Raw genomic sequence first — 18,618 nt, forward strand, 5'->3', positions numbered from 1 at the left:
CCCACACGTTAGGCTTATATTATTATACATACAGGCAGACAAAAAATGCAGAGCCAGCGATCTTGCTCGCTGTTGCATCTTCCATACTTCAAGTTTTGAATCACAATGTTGCAGATGAAATAAACTTGCAAAAAAGGATTGGAACTGCTACTGCTGCTTTCCCCCCCCCCCCCCCCCTCAACTGCACAGCCTGGTTGTTGTTTCAACCATGATAAGAGATAGAAATGGCCATTGGAACCAGCAATCAATCAGCCTAGAGCCGATCTTGTAATCTCATACGCCAGGAATGTCGCAGCATTGGCCGGGACACTACGAGCCATGGCAGGTCCAAACCCCTTGTACAAGCCCTTCACTCCATCGGCCGCGAGAATCTTCTTGAAAGCGTCGACCGACCCTGAGTACCTTGGCTTCTTGTAGTCATCCACCTGAATCACGCTCTTCACGACGTCGGTAGGGTAAACCGAGAGCCAGAACACCGCCCCAGCAAGGCCTCCGGATAGGATGAGAGAGCCCCTGCCGAGGTTTGATGTGTCCTGACCACCGGCGAGGTACTGCTTGGTGCCTTCATACACACCAAACATCACGGCATTGCCAGGAACCTCGCGGCCCATTGTAGGGACAAGGCCCTTGAACAAACCCTTCATGCCGGCTTCCCTGACGACGTGCTTTGCCACATCAATTGGTCCTTTGGGTAGGGCTACGCCAGAAGCAGCAGCTGCCTCGGCTAAAGCACTCTGGGCCTGCAACCTGCAAATGGGTAAAGCAAATTGGAATATGAGTAAACTGATGGCTTTTAATGTTATAAAATTCTTCAAGTAGGAGATATCAAAAAACATAAGAGCTGCACTTAAAAGCAAATAAAATACACATGATATGGTTTTTGAATGTGCCGACTGCACAACTGTATGACGACTTGTAACCGAAATAAGTATTGTGTTGCAACAGCTCACAATATTGATTTGATAGAGCAACCATCTATGGTTCTTAACATATTTAGAAGTATGCTTGTGATAAAAAGGACAGTTGTTCAGAAAACGCAGTCTGATGTCATTTGTCTAGAGAATTGAGACTCAAAACTCATATATCCCTTTCAAGGACATACACAAGATAGAATAGGAGTAAAAGGCATGTTTTTGACTGTTAAATTATTCAATTTGTTGTTTTATATCTCCCTTCCAAGGAGATATCACAAAACATAAGAACACTTAAAAAAACCTATAAAGCACAAGGATCAGTGTTTGAATGAGCCTACTGCACAAGTTTACGACGACTCGCAACCAAAATAAGTTACTGCACTGCGGCAGTTCACAACATTGATTTGATTTTACAGCATTTAACATATGTATATGGTTGTTCAACAGGAAGGGTGTGGTGTCATTTTCTCTGGAGAACTGAGGCGCAAAACTCATATATCCCTATCAAGTAGAAATCAGAAAACACAAGAAACCTACAAAAGAGCATATAAAGCACAAGGGTCTTTATTCCCTTTGAATATGCACACTGCAGAAGTGTATCGCTCGCTACTGAGGGGGGGGGGGGGGGGGGGGGGGGGGGGGGGGAGCACTGCAAGTCTGCACTGAACAGACCTGTTTCAGGTAAAAAGGTCAATTTTATCGGGAAACTTGGTCTGGAATTATTTGATCTAGAGCGCTGTGGTCTCAATAGGAAAAAATAAGTCCACAGATTAACTTTTAGTGGCGTGAGTAAAAAAGCCACAATGCAGTGGAAGTGACAAGCAGTAACGAAAATGTGAAATGCACTTGAACGAGTGTATCGCAGTAACATGGCTGATGGTGAAGAATGATATGTGCAGGAAAGGGCAATTTCAGAGAAGCTCATTACCTGGGGATTCCTATTGATCTATTGTACAGACGATGATGCAAAGCTCAGGCACCCTCAGAGTGAAAATGAACAGTGCAGTCACCACCAGATGAAAGGAATTTAGCACGCAATGGTGAGTAAAAGCTACCTGCACTTGATGAGCTCAGTTGGGCAAGCGAGGAAGGAGACGGCAACACCAGCACCCGCACCGGCGACGACCTGCTGGTTGACCGTGAGAGGCTGGCCGGGCTCGGAGCGCAGCAGGGCCTCCATCTGGCCCCTGACGGTGAAGAGGAGGGCGTTGAAGGCGGCGACGGTGGCGAGCGGCGCACCCATCCCCTTGTAGAGGCCCCTGGGGCCCTCGGTGGCGATGGTCTGCTTGACGGCGTCGACGGCGCCGGCGTACTTGGGGAATTGGCCGGGGGCAGGGGTGGGCTGGCTCTGGAGCTTGACCTTGATGGTGTCGAAGGGGTGGCCGACGATGAGGTTGGCCGCTCCCCCGACGGTGCCCGCCACCAGGTCCTTGACCACGTCCCCCATGATCTGATGAAAATGCGATCAAAAAAATCTTGATTCAAAGCGACAGATCGAATGAGGGATCGAGGGCAGGCAAGATCGAAGCAATGCGAGGGGAACTTACCTGTGAGTTTTGAGTTTGAGACGGCGGCGGCGGCGGCGATTCGAATCGCGGTGGTGGCGTCTGCTTCTCGATGGGGTTGGTGGCGATTGCGATCGCGGAGGAGGTTGGTGTTATATGGAAGGGGGGCGAGGCACTGGCTGCAGCTACCGCCGGCGGGACGGGTCAGCCGTCAAGATCAAATCCGACGATGACCTGCCTCTGCGATTACCGGGTTGGCAGGCAGCCGCGGAGTACTGTAGGGCACGAGCCAAAGAAAGATGAAGAAATACAACTTGTCCTTTTCTACTCGTCTCCCGGACAAAGTACACGTCAGCCGTGATGTAATCTATCGTCGCCCGGCTGCTGCTTTTCGTTCATGTAGCAAGTCCGTGACTGGAGTATATAACACGGATTAATACTTGTTGGAAGAACAATGTAACGACGGCATAAATGAGAAAATTAGTTTGGTATCAATTTCCATTTTGCTGCGACAATTGTTTACGAGTCACTACTAGTACCTAAACTGAATGATGGATGTAGATATTAGCTGAATGATGGGACTTTTCGTACTCCAAAAGTGAATCATCACAATTCACAAAAGGTGCGTTAAAGCCAGTGGACGACACACTAACAAGCAAAATAACGATCCTACGAAGCAAACCATTTTCGGATGCAGGACGATATGGCGTCCACATGAAATGAACCGGCAAGCACCATGTCCAGATTCCAGGATTTCAGAATAGACTCTGCTACAGGAATTCAATGGTCTATCCAATACTCCTACTTTTGTAAAGCACGAGTACTAGTACTAGTAATCAGATCAAAACTTGCAACAAACATGTTTCCAAATTTTGAAACGAAAACTTCTCTTCACATCAGGGTTAGTCATACGCAATGCCAAATGGCAAGGGTTTCTCCACACCACACCAAAATGTAAACTTTGACACAAAAAAAAAAAAGAATTTTATCACAAGAAAGAAGCAGCAAAGCTTTCAATTTGTTTGTGTGCTCCAAGTCACGTACCACTCCCGCGCAAGGCCAACAAATCAGACCCAGGAAGGCAGGAAACTCAAAGCTAAGCATGCGCAGCTCTATATATATTTGTAAACTCTGCTTTCCGAGAGATCATACCTTTGAGCTCAAACACAGATGATTGTTAATCGGACCACACCAACCACGCATGTATATTATTGACAAAAGCTCAAAGTAAACAAATGCATTTGTGCATGACATAAAAAAGGGCCCATTACTAGTTCTTACACGCTAAAATATATAGTACTACACAAAACTTGGAATATACGGAATATGGCCCGACTGGAACGGATGTACACCTATCACCAAGCAACATTTCTAATTTCACAATCATAGAAAAATAGGATTTCATGCTGAGCAAGTTTCATTCCAACTTGAATCATCTACTGGTACTATTGAAACTAATAAAACTACACCATAAGTAAATAAATAAGAGGCAATGAATAGGAGCAAAAAACATACAGTGCACCCTGTTGGGTCAATTCATTCAGAGAACTGAATGAAACAATCCACAGTTCCAAAATACAAGAGGCACAGGGGCATGGGTGGTGAATTTTATATGACTCAATTCACCATGTCAATAATAGACAAGTGCAAGTTCATTCCCTATGCCTTAGCTCAGTGGAACTTTTATCTTATGTAGACTCTAATGTAGAACTAACTATAATTGTAGATATCAAAATGGCACAAATATGTAAACTTTTCGGCTGGCAGAACTAAAAATTCTGAAGCATAAGAAACTACTCACACAGAAATGTTGGATACAAGTCCACAGCCTGCTATGCTACATGATAAATGGAAGGGCGGAGAAATCAAGGGTAAACAGAAGTTTAATCTAAGTTTTTTTTTTTTACGATTATAAGTCATTAGGTTTGAGAACAGCACCACCTTGTGAAAGTAATAGAAAAAAAAGATCCGTAAAATTCTTAACTTATTAAAGTTTTACCAAACCAGTACTCATCGCTTATTAGTGGAGCACCATCTGTTCTGTCCATCAACTCTACATATCTAACCTCTTATTGCACGATGTAGGCATAGTCTGAATGAAGTGCCTGATAAAACAGCAGCAGTTGATTTGCAATCACTAAAAATGCACATTATTGTCTCATCATGGCTCCTGGGTATGATATTATACTACACTTATCTTTATTAGTTTTTTAATCAATTTATTGGAGTGACACTCAACATGGCAGACGTTTTCAGGTCATACCTACAATTCTCTAGTCATGACTCAGCATAAATCCACAATCATATTCCACGCTTGCAAACCACATAATGGGGACTAAAAACATATAGTAAAAATATGAATCTGGCACAATCTAAACACCAAACTAGATGTTTTGGAAATCAAACAATGCATCTATTTTAAGATATGTTGTGATCAGCCACACTATGGCAAGAAAACAACATATCACAGACAATAAGAATAGAGAAATATAATTTAAGCCAAGCTGCAACACCAGATACAGGATAAGGTGATACAACATCTATCATGAGAAACAGCAAAAGTCGAAACAATTTAGCAACAAAACTTATAACTTATAGAAGTAAAGGGGAGAACAAAACTTATACGGATTAAACAGATGCAGTTCAGACCTATGATCTGCGGTTGGCAGCAACCATCACCAGAAGGCAGAAGCACAGCACAGGTAAACATATTAACTCATCCCACCATATCAGCATGTGCGTTGCCTTCCCCACCTTCATCCTCCTCCTCATCATCACCAAGACTTAGGTCCTCAATTAGTTCCTCAATCGGCACAGTGGGAACATCATCACCAATAGTAGATGCCATCTCCGACCTGTAGTCCTCATCCTTGTATAGATCAATCTGGAATCTAATATCAGAGTTGTGCTCCAAGTCCCTGAGAAACTCCTCATACTCATCAGCCCTCTTCTCTAGCTCCCCCTTGGCCTTATTTACAGCATCTTCCTCCATTGGAAGCCTCTTCAGCTTCCATCGGCGTGTGCGTGGCCTCTTGGCGAAGCTCTTCTTAACAAGAATGACTTCAGGCAGACTGTGGCGCATCATAGCTGTGTCCATGTCATCATCATTCAAGTTGGCACCATAAAGATCATACCCAAGGGCAAGGTCTCCAGGATTCAGCAGGTGGCCAAGATGAGTCCGCACGGTGAACATGGTGTCGTTTTTCCCAAAGTCGGAGACCCGGGCGACCTGGGCATAAGCCAACTGGTAGCGAGATCCGTCAATGGTAATCTCTGGTGACTCGTGCTCGATGTCTAGCACGATGTACTCGACGAGCTGCTTGCTGGTGAGAGCAGCCTTGAAGTTGTAGACCCTGTACTTCTTTTCCTCGAGGTGGTGCACACGCAGGGTGAGGGGGTCAAGCAGAGCGATGGCATTGGTGACCTTGATGCAGAGGACGATAGGTCCAAGGCCTCCAAGATCGCGGGACACCTGAGGGCTAAGGGCGATGAGGTCCTCCCGGCAGATGGGGCAGATCTCGACGGAGAAGGTGTGCTTGTAGTTGTAGACGTTGCTCTTGGTGTCGTGGGAGACGAGCTGCTTGGCGGTCTGGGTCTGGACGGGGGCGACGGTGGCGAGGAAGTCGACGAGGCGGGCGGCGTGCGAGCGGGAGCCGAAGAAGAAGTCGAGGCCGCCGGGGGCGGCGGCGACGCGGAGGGCGAGGGAGGCCTGGCCGTGCTTGAGGAGGAGCTGCTCGAGGTAGAGGAAGGTGCGGCGGTGCGGGACGTGCTGGCGGAGCTGGACGACGGCGACCCACTGGTCGGGGTTGGACTGGGCGCGGGCGCAGGCATCGCAGAGGCGGTCGTGGACGGTGAACTCGACGGGGTGGGTCTGCTCGAGGACGACGGCGTTGAAGACCTCGCGGCGGAGGCGGAGCTTGAGGCGGAGGCGCTTGGAGTGGGGCTCGGAGAAGACGAACTCGGCGGCGGAGAGGGAGACGCGGAGGCGGGCGAGGGGGCGGTTGAGGCGGCGGAGGAGGATCTGCATGAGCTCGGGGGACTCCGGGCCGGCGCGGAGCCAGGAGCGCGGCGGCTGGAGGTAGGAGGTGCAGTCGGGGCAGTAGACGACGGCGGCGTGGCGCGGGACGCCCTCGGTGATGTCGACGCGGGCGCGGATGCAGCGCGCGCACATGTTGGCCGGGTTGGGCTGCATCGCCACGCCGCAGATGCAGCACAGCACCGTGCCCACCGTCTGCGTCGGCACGAACATGCCGCTCCCAGCCGCCGGCGCCGCCGACCCCGGCAGCATCCTGTACCTCGCCGGATTGGATCGAATCGAGTGGATTGGGGGATCTCTGGGGGCGGGGGGGATGGAGATTTTTGGGCTTAGGGTTTTTGTAGGTGAAAAGAGACGGCGGCGGCGCGATCAGGCGGTGGAGGAGATAGATGGTGACGAACGCGATTACGGGAGGGACTTGTTTGGGCCAACCACAACCACGCACTGCAATTTGGGCTTTTGGGCCTTGTCCATTGTTTTTTTTCGCAATAAGTCCACTTTGATTCCCTGACAAGTGACTTAAATCTAATTCATGACCCTAAACCGCAAAACCGGATATCTCGACCACCAAACTATTGAAACCGGTGCAATTTGACTCCCTTGGTGGTTTTATAGAGCGGTTTTGCTGACGTGGCGCTGACATAGCGGTATTGACCAGTCTATGGGGTTGACGTGGCGCTTAGGTGGCATTTGAATTAAAAACATGTACGCGGGACTCGTTAGTCATTCACACACATAAAAAATTGTGGGGCCCACTGACATATGGCCCCACATGTCATCTCTCTCTTTCTTCTTCCTCCCTTCTCTCCTTCTTTCTCTCTCTCCCCTTTGGCCGGCGGCGGGCATGGGCCGGAGTGGTGGCGGCGGGCGGCGGCGGGAGCTGACACAGGAGCTAGCTGGAGAGGCGGTCCCCGGAGTGGAGGAGTCGACGATGGCGAGGCAGCACTCGGCGAGATAGGGTTGGCATCGTGGAGGAAGTCGACCGGCGGGGGTTGTCTTTGGCGAACGACGGCCAGCGCGCGCCGGCGGACCGCGGCTTCGGCCTCCACCTCAGTGGTGGCCATCTCACGGCGCCAGGGACGGCGGCCACCTGGGAGAGATGGAGCTCGCCGGAGCTCCTCCGCTACCGCCCAAATCTGACTGAGGCCTGCCGTCACCGCCGAATTCTCTGATCTCAATCTCTACTCCCCTCAATTCTCTGATCCTCAAACCAAAAAAAAAAAGTCTGAATCTCTACTGCTCACTATGCAGCACAAATGAGGAATAGGTACAAGAATCAAGAACGGACGCATCGGCTAGTCAGAAAAGTGGAAAAAATTCGTTGAAAAATTTGGTTAGGTCATGTGTACGGAGGACCCATTAGAGATAAACGAGAATACGGCTAAGCCATGCAAGAATGCGGCGGTGGAGTCCGAGTCTTGTAGAGAGTCCTCATGGTGTTCGAGTGTTCATGAGGAGGGGATTGAATTCACAGCAAATGAAAGGGAAGGAGAAAACATTGATGTTCACACTCCACAGCCGGACGATTTTCTTTTTTTTTTTAAAAAAAAAGTCAAGTTTTCCCAAAAGGAATAATTGCTGCACACCAAGAAGTGTGAGCGGCGAAATCGTTTCCCCAAAAGGAATCAAGTTTTCCCTTTCATTTGTTGCACACCCAGAAGGGACCTTGGAGGTCGGAGTGGTCGGGAATGGTGGTGCGGTGGTGGGCGGTGCCCTGAGGGTTGAGGTAGCGAAACCACGCGAGGTCGGCCGCACAACGGCGGCGACGGTTGTGGTTGCATTACTGGGAATGGAGAAGGACGAGACGGAACCGCGGTAAGGCACGGCCATGGCAGTGCTCATCCAGTGGCACAAATGGCTGTGGTTGCCGCTTGCCGAATGGAGAGGGAGAGAGAGATAAGGGAGAGAGAGGGGGAGGATGAGGAAGGGATAGACTGACATGTGGCCCCACAAAATTTTCTTCCATGCGAATGACAAATGGGTCCCACATGTATATTTTTAATTCTAATGCTACCTAAGCGCCACGTCAATAGCAGACCAGGTCAACACTGCCACGTAGACGCCATGTCAGCAAATCCGCTTTTCAAAACCGCCGAGGGAGTCAATTTACACCGGTTTTAGCAGTTTAGGGGTCAAAATATATGGTTTTGTGGTTTAGGGTCATAGATTAGATTGGGGTCATTTTTAAGGGAGTCAAAGTGGACTTATTCCTTTTTTTTTGAACTCGGCCTTGTCCAATGTTGGTTGTGCCGGAAAGGTAAACCATTGGTCCCTCGATTTGTCACACGGTCTGATTTTCATTCTCCGACCCATCTCTCAACTTACAAAACCATATAGAAGAGATCCCTCGCCGCCTTCCCCACCCGCTCCTTTTCCTCCTCCGTCGCCGCAGCTCACCGGCTCCCTCTCCTCGATCCTTTCCTCCGCCGTCCCCGCTGCTGCTGTCTTGCGTCGCCGTTGACCATAGTTATTAAGACCGGACCGGAAAAAACCGGAACCAGAGCCCTTGCCGATCCGGTCCAGGTAAAAGACCTGGATGCAATCGACTAGGCAGTGAACCGGTCAGACCGTCCGGTTTTGAAGAAGCGCGCGCTAGTGGGGGAAAAATGAGGGAAAACGCGCTTGGGTGGGATTCGAACCCATGACCCCATGGGAGAGAGTTAACTCTCTCAACCACCAGGCTACCTTGCTCGTTGTGTTCTAAACTTCTAATAGAATAATTAATATATTTGATTAGTATTGAACCGGGTTACACCAACTACTCACCCGGTTGAACCAGTGAACCATTGAACCGAGAGCCTCACCGGTTCGATTACCGGTCCGGTCTTAATAACTATGCCGTTGACCCCCATTTGGACCCAGAGGAGAGATAGAGAGAGGAGGGTGAGGTGGAGATAGGCTCTTAGAGATCAAAAGTTCCTCCTCTTATCCACACAGATACCTTGCTATATATTAGTACGTTGTGTATCAGTGAATAATCAGAATTAACAGAGAAAACTACCGAAAGGTCACAAAATCACACGGTTCAATCCTTCCCTTTCACCCGGCTAGTAGCCCGAAGGCCTTCCTCCTGCGTTTTCCGGTAGGAATAAGTTCACCTTAGATCCCTCAATTTATCGTCTAGTCCGATTTTCATCCTCAGTCTAGAAAACCGGATACATTGCATTCCCAACTTATAAAACCAGTGGAAACGAGGTCCCTCGATGTTATTGACTCCGTTTTTTGGATGACGTGACACTTATGTGGATCTTTTGATCAAGCCTTCGTCCTACATGGTGTTGACGTGACACTTACGTGACAGTTTGATCCGAAAAAATAAAATTGGAAAATAAAAAATTACAACAAAGATATGGGGCCCATATGTCACTCAAATAAGATAAAAATAGTGGGACCCACATAACCAACAAATCTCTTGATGAATGACACTTATACCCCTCATTCACATATATAAGACAAAAAAAATGCGTAATGAATTTTTTTTATAGATAATGCATAGAAATTTATGTAAAACAAAAGTAAATTATATATTTGCAAGTGTATACAATAGCCATTAGACTCAAGTTTCTTTTGCACATATTGAAATAATGGGAAGTACAAATGTTGTTTATGTATCTTGGTTTTCTCTTTCCTAGTGTATAGTTATATACAAATTAAGGGCAAAAGAGACATTTTCTAACAGAATTGTTGACTATAAATAGCCATATGGCATATTAAGTGCCCAAGGATGATTTTAAGCAAAAACAAATTCTTAGAGGACCTATAAGGATCAAATTCCTATCCGGGCGATATGGCGATTCAATATATGCTACTCTCTTCATTCCAAAATATAAGGAATATAAGGATTTATATTTTGAGACGGAGAAAGTATTAATGATAATGAGGAAGATACACTAGTCTACCCTATAATCTATCTATTCTTTTGCTGCTCTATAATTCAACAAGTTATTTTACTCATTCATAATTCATCATGTCACATATCCAACGGTCCACGATCATTCAGCGCATTAGATCCGACGACAGGGCACGCACGCGGGGTCACCCAGTATGAGACCGTGCACACCGAAAATCACGCACGCCTCTCCCCTCTGGAGGTCCTGACTCCTGAGGCTTCCTGGACGTCCGCCGCGGCGCCGGGTGGCGAAGAGGGAGAGCCGGCGACCGGTGGCGCGCACGGAGGAGTCCGAGGGCGGCCTCCATGGACGGCCGCGAACGAATGCGAGGCGGCCCGTCGGCGGGTGCTGGGGGCAGCCGGTGGTGTGCGTGACGGCGAACAGCTAGGCGGAAGGATGGAGGGGGGAATGGGCGCCGCGGTACTGGGTGCGGCGTCGGCTGTGGGGGTGGACGGGGAGGAATGCGTGCGACGGCGGCAGTCCACACCGACCGAAAATCACCGCAACGTACCTTCAACCGCTCATCGCTGCGTGCGTGATTTTCGGTTCCCAGATTCCTCGCCCAACCTACAGAGCACGCCGCCACCTCCTTCTCTCTTCCCTGCCACAACCTTGTCGTGCCGTCTCAAGCGCCGCGCGCGTTGTTCGCGCCATCCCTCTCACGCCAACCGCCGCCGCCGCCGCCGTCGATTCCGACGCCCCACCTTCGCACGCCCTGCCGCCGGCGCCCCTCCCCGCTGACCGCGTCACGACAAGCCTCCAACGCCCGCGCCCCTCTCCAGCGAGCGCCTCCCGCCGACCGCGTCGCGAGTCGCCTTCGCCTTCGACACCACCACCACCAACTATCTTGCGCCGCCTTCTGTACCGCTGCGGACAAGGTAAAGCATTGCTCGATCCCATTCCGGACATGGCTGCCTTTGGGGTGATAAGCTCGATTAGAAATGCAAAGATCCAAGTTGTTTGCATTGTCCATGAAGCTATGTAGAGTTTAGGTTTATAGGTCTCATGCAATGCAAGAAAGGTGTGTTTGCTGTTGCCTTGAGCATGTCAAGAAAGGTAGGAATTTGGGGCTTTTCTTGGCTTGCAGCTTTGGAGAAATTAAAGGATGAACTGGTTTGCCTTGTCTACTGAACTTTGAGTTTGCCGTCAGTTCGGGTCAGGACTTCTAATATGCAGTTGGTAGAGTATAAGCATGAACATTGGCAGATACATAAAATTTCTCCTAATGAAATTTCTTACGACTGTTTTAAAAGAATCGATATTTGACAAAATATTTATGTGTTTCATCTTGCATATTAGAACAAGCTATTTGATCCAGTTGTGTTCAGTTCTCCATTTTTCTTAAATTCAGGGTATAGTCGGTGAGGTATAGCTCGCTAGGGACTGCATCTGCATCATTGCCTAGGTGTCCGCCTCGCTGATCTCGTCCGCGCCGCCATAACTCCATCGACAAGCCTCGCCGATCCGCTCCACCGACGCACCGCCAGGACTCCATCCCTTGCCTCGCCGATCTGCGACGCTGATGAGTCGCGGACTCCTGCATCGGCATGCTGCCACCGCCTCCGCCTTGAACGCCAAGAGGTACAAAAACCCTACTCCACCACCCATCCACCTTCTAGCTGATCCCCATCCCTAATATGACCATAAATGTGATGTCCTATGAAGCATCAAGCATGTATGTCTTCTCCCTTTTATTTCACTTTTCATTGATGATTAGCTTGGCAGCGCTGATTTTATGTATATAGCTGGTTCATTTACTAAACAAGGCATAAAAGCTACCATATACCTTTAACCCATAATCTTGTATGCATTTTACTAGCCTAAGCTCCCAGATCAAGGGTGCTATTTCCCGTAGATTTAGGTTTCGCTGTAATTAATGAGCAGTTGATGCAATTTTCTATTTGTACTTGGGTGGTTCTTTCTATCAACCACATCAATTTTTATTCATCATTGATAGACTCTTAGGCTAGATGTATAGTTATGTACTTGTGATTCTCTGCTGCTGAAATGTGTTATGCAGGCTGCAGCAGAAGGCCATTTCTGAGGTCAGGGAGGGAATTTCTGCTAATTTCCCCCCCTGCATTTGCCTTCATTTGTACTGGATAAAATTGAATAACTATGCATGCGATTGGAAATGCTGTGTTTAATCTTGCTATTCCGAGCATAATTGCGACCCCTTGTGTTGCACTTTCTGCAAAAAAGAAAATTTGTTTGTTTGTATGCAGCATTTCACTTAGGTTGTAAGGAACTCTGTATTTTGAGTAGTTCTAACCACATATTGTCGTTTAGGTTAATTGCAGGTCATGAGTAATACTGCACATTTGTCAAAGTGAATGGTGTGGTTTAGACTTAAAAGCTCCATTCATCATCTCAGCTTCATAAGACTGACTTGCCATACTAACATGCATCCGAGCTCCTGCATTCAGTTTATTCATGTATTGCAGGCAAGCTGATGCATGGCTTGCTTATATTCCCTTCCCACCATTAACTGATAGTGTTTGCTCTTTAACGTAATATGCACATGCACTGTACCCTCAAGGTTATAAAGGGCGAAATTTATTTATGAACATGGTAACGTTGAGTCTGTCTTCAGTGGCCTGTTTGCTTTGGATCTGACCAGCAAACATGGTTGCTAACATCGGTTTTGGGTTTTACATATTGTTTACTATGGTGATCCTTCTGAACTTATGGTCTGAATTTTAGGTTCTTTTGTCGAGGGTGAGCTTCTTTGCCTTTGATCTGATATTGCACATTATAATGTGCTTCGGTGATACTTCAGCATGCACAATATAATGTACAGTAAGGTGCAGGTCTCCTTTGTTATTCTTGCCTCTTCACCTGATCTCATATATCACATGTATTGCAGAAAAGATGCATTTCTCTATACGATTTGTGGACAGTAGATAGCACTTACAAGGATCACAGTTAGATTGTATTTCCTAACTGGTGTGTATTTTGTAAGTAAAATTTCCTTGCTATTATTATTTAGAAAGCTGAAGTGTAGTAAAATTAGAACATGTATAATTACAATTAGTTCTAGGAGCCAAATTAAAGTTGTTTGTTAATTAACTGGTAAAATTATTTATAAAGGTTTGCAACCATAGTAACAACCTCTGGCATGTAATAATGAACGATTCTATTTTCAGTTCTACAAGCAAGCAAAATATGCATGTATGGAGTAGGCTGGCAGCTCTTACCAGGTGCAATGACACTTGAACAAATTTATTTGATCAATGATGAGTTGTCTTAACATGTATTGTGCTTTAGCAAATGTGTGTTGTCGGATAGAATTGTTAGTTGTTTGTCAAATCCAATCTACTATGACAAGCAGCAGATGCGCGTTTTTCTATAGAAATTCTACTGGGCATTCAAGGCTAAAAGAAGTTCTCGGATTTTTATGGTGGTGGATTTGGTGGTCATTTGATAGAAGAAAGTGTAAGTTTGGTGTAAAGAGCTTCTTGTAATTTTAGACTTGTTGAGTATTGTAGATGTACGGTGATGAATGACATGAGCTTTATGGCCAGTAAGTCTTTACTATAATAATTTTTATGTTTTGATTTTGTAAAAAAAGAATTATAACTATTGTACTGTTATGTTGTTCACATATGATGGTAGAAATTCTAGAGTGATCCTATTGTCTCATATTCTGACATACCTTAACCTGATAATAGTGTCCTTAAGGTGGCAATGTAAACAATAAATCAGAAACTCGTCTATCTAATACTAGAATTTCGGTCGGCTGGATTCTATGTATTATCCTTTTTTTAAGGAACTTCAAAGTCTAGGCATTGATTCTTCAAAAGATAATCAAACTAGATGATACCCCGCACGTTGCTGCGGTATATATGAGGTATATATGAGCGAAAAATAAGATGCATCACAATATATGAAACACAGATAAAGAAATAATATGAATTATAACTATGATTTGTACTCCCTCCATCCTTAAATGTTTGACGCCGTTGACTTTTTTAAACATATTTAAACATCTGTCTTATTCAAAAAATTTAAGTAATTATTAATTCCTTTCCTATCATTTGATTCATTGTTAAATATACTTTTATGTATGCATATAGTTTTACATATTTTACAAAAGTTTTTGAATAAGATGAACGGTCAAATATGTTTAAAATAGTCAACAGCGTCAAACATTTAGGGAAGGAGGGAGTATTAACTTTTAAATATATATACTATCCGTGGTTCTCTACACATGATTTTAGATCACAAAACACTGTAGTACTTATACACAAAATTGATGTTAGTGTTGGCAGTAAAAATTTATCGGTTAATTGGAAAGTCAAATAAAAATCAAATAGAAAGTTCATGAGAGAAAATGTAGAAGTTAAAACCAATAATTCTACTATTATCTAAGCTCGTATATGTGGAGGAACAGACAGTCGATCAACAGTGCAAAATATTAGCCACAGTAAAAACTAAACCTCCAATTAAGACTAATATGTGGTCTTGCACTGCAACGGATATTCTAAAAACTGCTAAATACATACAGGTGAAAATATCTATATACTACTCGTCAAAAATTTTAGTTGTCCGTTTAGATTGGATGGATGCAGGTGCTATAAATTAAATCAAATCAAACAATATACGTATCAGATAAGGATGTTTGTCTTTATTAGTATGGAGAGGACCTACCACAAACATATTCAACGGACTAAATGGATAAGAAAAATACCTCATTCTTAGCCCTTCACATTTTCTTCAAGACTTGTGTATAGCCATCCTGGGCACGCTGCTCAGTGACAAAAATAACAGATGGATGTGGTGAGACACCAAGCAGCCAAAACATGATCCCATTAGGATTAAAATTTAGCAACCTACCAAGATATTTAGAAATTGACATATAAAGAACACAGATAATCAAAGGATCAAAGAAGAAATGTTCATGAAAGGGATATGGATTAGTTTAGCTGCAGGTAGACGCAAGTTTGACAATTGCCTACACCGTCTAAAATGAATAATAAGACAATAATTAAGGCATCACCTACCTGTTCTTGTTCCCGCATCTACATTTTCTGTTTTATCTCTTAGTTCTTCTCATGTATTTCAGCTCCATCCTGAACAGCCTAACCAAAGAAAAAAAAAATCCACCTTTTCTGCTTACAAAGTCCGAGGAACATTTGCAGAAAAGGAGCTTATCAAGATTGGAGGATAATAGGAGCACTTATGGAAGCACTTCCTTGTTGCACTCCTATTAATGTGGGTTGTACCTTTCTCCAACCAATCGTTAAGTATTTGCAGGATTGCCAAGTGACCTGCATATAGCAACCGAATAAAATTCGATTGAAGGTGCACATGGAGGCCAGGAAATTCAGAAACAACAAAAGGTGCATTTCATGCACATAATATTAACATGTAAGAAAAGGAACATAAGCAAGACTAAGTGGATGCGAAGTAGATCATTTTGATATTTGCATCAATTGCTTACTAAAACACAAATACCTGATTGTCTCATCTAGAGTCAAATGAACCCATCCAATCAACCCTGCAGGATAAGAAAACAAAAATTGAGAATGGTGGTCGGATCCATGAATTGGGGATATGGCCTACAAAGCAAAGCAATTAGAGAAAAAAAATCAATTAGCCGGTGCAACGTTGATTACTCGAAGCAATCAAAATAAACTAACATCTGAAAGAAGATTTAAGTGATCAAACGAAAAGCATCTTCACAAAAGATAAAAGTAATTTGGCCGGGTGAGTTAGGGATCAAATCCTATATAACCATACAGTGATCCATGCATTAGGGGATCTATGACTCACAAATGAAACTAAACCACCAAGCGAAGCGTAGCATGGCCATCTCCTATCGGTTCCTCATGTCACAACGTCAGTGTGTAGCTGTGGATGGCTTGCCATCGCTCTTTATGGATTAGTCTGGCGGTCGAATCGGATTCTAGACACAGTTCAGGAAGTCCATCGATGGTTGCAGGAAGGGGAAACGCAGCGTCAGAAAAAGGGGATGTGGAAAGGCGGTGGTCAATTGATGTTGCTACCGGCGGCGCTCATGCTTGCTAATGAGAATGGGGAACGTGTGACAGGAGACTCGCTGGGCTGGAATTAATGGGTCGATGAATAGATGGGCCAGGAAAGAAAGGAACATGGGCTGTGCTTCCATCGACTGATCTAGCACGTTCAAGCTCGATCCTAAGGCCAGATTTAATTGGGATGACGTGGAACAACCACAGCACAGGAAATTAGTTTTAATTGCACTTAGTGGGGATGACTTATATAGGTATATAGGATTCTTGCAAATGTTAAAATTTAATTCATAACATGCGCTATACATGAAAGATTATTAAAAATTAACGTAGCGTTAGCACGGACAAGTTACTAGTGTTTCTAATGTTCTAGTGGAAATGATCTGGTGATGCAAATTTTTCTGCTTACTCTCTCCATAGGATTTTCTATTTACGTGTTTGGTACGAAGGAATGCTAGAAAGGGGGCCCAACAAATGCAGGTTGTTCATTTGGTGATGCTTCACAACCGGGTCTGAAATTCGGAAAGATTACAAAGTCACAGACTTTCCAACTATGCGACGTGTGCATTGTGTTTGCAGATACCTGTTGATGTGAAAACACGGCTGTCTACTTAACTCCAGTGCAGGTACAAGGCTAGCCTCGAGTGTGTCAAAGACGTGCCAGCTGATTTGGGGTGTGTTTGGTTGTTGCCCTGGCGAGTATTTGCCTAGCCTGGAGCTAGCCGGAGCAGTAAGTAGTAGTGTTTGGTTGCTTCCCTGAATGGTGTCCATGCTCAGGCAAGGGTGCCGGACTCAGGCCACCAAAAATGAACGCCTGAGTCAGGCGTGGGTATGTGTCTGATCCTCCCCCATTGATTCTTCATTGATATGACTGCTACCAACACTTGTCAACATCTTACTCAAGTAAACAAAATGTTTATATATAATATATTCACTTAGGCGTAGGTTCTCAATCAAACAACAAAACATCACACATGCCTAATCAGGCACAATAAAACACAGCTTTTCTACCATACAGGCATGGATTTTTCTCAGGCAAGTCAGTCAGGTCACCAACCAAACAAGCCCTTGATCTTGCAATCAGCAAGAAAGAATAAAAGCAGAATCAATCGACCGATAGCCGATCTGCCGATAGGTCGATAGCATATCGTTAATGGTCTCAGCCGATATAGTTAGACCAAATCGGCTATGGACTGGATATGTCAAAGAATAATAAACCCTAAATACTCCCAATTGCCTGTAATACTATCTATAGAGTTTAACAGATTGATTTAAAACGGTATTATGAAAGTAGCCAATGTGACAGTATTTAGAGCAAGAGAGATAACGTACTAGTTAATACTCTAGTACAAACTTATATAGGCAGATTGATCCATATAAACATATCAAACATAAATCAAGCATGAAGGCGTAGGAATCTAACCGACACTGACTAAAACTTGATATGCTTATACAAAAGGTCTATCTATATAAGTGGCGAATATACATGAAACAGGGAGGGTGAAACATGCATATTAGGTAAGATCGGCTGAAACCCCGATACTATCCTTATTATGCTTAATTGCAGGCTAGATTGCATGGTTCTAAGCATGACTAGGTATGATGCATCTCAAAATATGAAAAGAAATATGCAGTCTAGACAATCAAGCAATTAGACACTTTTCAGGATGGTAGATGCCTTAGCTAATCTAATATAGCAAGACATATGATAGCAATGACTCGCGATATCGAGCCTAACACGTCTAAAACGACATGTTAGCCCCGATAGCACAGGCCATTGAGACGGGTTACCTCTTGCGAAGAACTCGCCGGAAAACGAGAAAAGTAAAAGGGTGATGATGCGCCGAAGTTGTATTGGAGTTGCTCTCATATTACAATGCTATGGGGCTAGGGCTGGATGTCGAGCTGGCTCGACTCGGCTCGGTCTGGCTCGTTAGGATAACGAGCTAGCTCAGCTCGGCTCGTTATCCTAACGAGCTAGAAACCAAGCTCGGCTCGGCTCGTCAGCAAGCTCGAGCTAACTCGTTTAGCTCGTGAGCTTTGGGGACGAGAGAAAGCGAACAAGGGGAGGAGCCGAGGAGGGGCGCCGGGAGGAGCGGCCGTCGTCGGGAGGAGCGGCCGTCGTCAGGAGGAGCGGCGCGGGTGGCAGCGTCCACGGCTGGCAGCGTCAGTGCCGGGGAAGAGCGGCGCGGGTGACGGCGTCCACGGCGGTGTCGGCGCCGGGGAGGAGAGGCGCGGGCGGCGGTGTCGACATCGGGGAGGAGCGGCGCGGGCGGCGGC

At 45.6% G+C, this 18,618-nt stretch overlaps 2 protein-coding genes and 2 long non-coding RNA genes across 5 annotated transcripts; 1 reads left to right on the top strand and 3 right to left on the bottom strand.

Annotated features, from left to right (window-relative positions):
• Positions 1-37: 37 nt before the first annotated feature.
• On the bottom strand, positions 38-3,253 carry LOC127786296 (mitochondrial carnitine/acylcarnitine carrier-like protein). Of its 2 annotated transcripts, XM_052313648.1 has the most exons (4): positions 2,462-3,253; positions 1,970-2,364; positions 1,843-1,860; positions 38-747 (listed from the first exon to the last, which is right to left on the bottom strand). In XM_052313648.1, the coding sequence occupies exons 2-4, from the start codon at positions 2,359-2,361 to the stop codon at positions 249-251; spliced, it is 909 nt and encodes a 302-aa protein (XP_052169608.1). In that variant the 5' UTR covers positions 2,362-2,364; positions 2,462-3,253; the 3' UTR covers positions 38-248. The 2 variants fall into 2 exon arrangements, with proteins under 2 accessions (XP_052169608.1, XP_052169609.1); XM_052313649.1 differs by lacking the exon at positions 1,843-1,860 and having other exon boundaries at positions 2,462-3,110.
• Positions 3,254-4,804: 1,551 nt separating this feature from the next.
• LOC127786294 (uncharacterized) lies at positions 4,805-6,809 on the bottom strand. Its single transcript, XM_052313645.1, has one exon. The coding sequence runs from the start codon at positions 6,705-6,707 to the stop codon at positions 5,136-5,138; it is 1,572 nt and encodes a 523-aa protein (XP_052169605.1). The 5' UTR covers positions 6,708-6,809; the 3' UTR covers positions 4,805-5,135.
• A 3,441-nt stretch (positions 6,810-10,250) lies between these two features.
• LOC127753021 (uncharacterized) lies at positions 10,251-12,974 on the top strand. The gene is made up of 3 exons (XR_008012457.1): positions 10,251-11,223; positions 11,697-11,926; positions 12,366-12,974. It is a non-coding gene; the product is annotated as an uncharacterized LOC127753021 (long non-coding RNA).
• Positions 12,975-15,039: 2,065 nt separating this feature from the next.
• On the bottom strand, positions 15,040-15,880 carry LOC127786056 (uncharacterized). Its single transcript, XR_008019898.1, has 4 exons — positions 15,803-15,880; positions 15,571-15,615; positions 15,349-15,426; positions 15,040-15,092 (listed from the first exon to the last, which is right to left on the bottom strand). It is a non-coding gene; the product is annotated as an uncharacterized LOC127786056 (long non-coding RNA).
• Between the last annotated feature and the right edge of the window lie 2,738 nt (positions 15,881-18,618).

The sequence above is a fragment of the Oryza glaberrima genome, chromosome 10 (genome assembly GCF_000147395.1).
Source record: "Oryza glaberrima chromosome 10, OglaRS2, whole genome shotgun sequence".
Lineage (NCBI taxonomy): Eukaryota > Viridiplantae > Streptophyta > Magnoliopsida > Poales > Poaceae > Oryza > Oryza glaberrima.

Bases quoted from the DNA above. Each gene is read 5' to 3' on its own strand.
- LOC127786296 (XM_052313648.1), bottom strand. From the start codon at position 2,361: ATGGGGGACGTGGTCAAGGACCTGGTGGCGGGCACCGTCGGGGGAGCG.
- LOC127786294 (XM_052313645.1), bottom strand. From the start codon at position 6,707: ATGCTGCCGGGGTCGGCGGCGCCGGCGGCTGGGAGCGGCATGTTCGTG.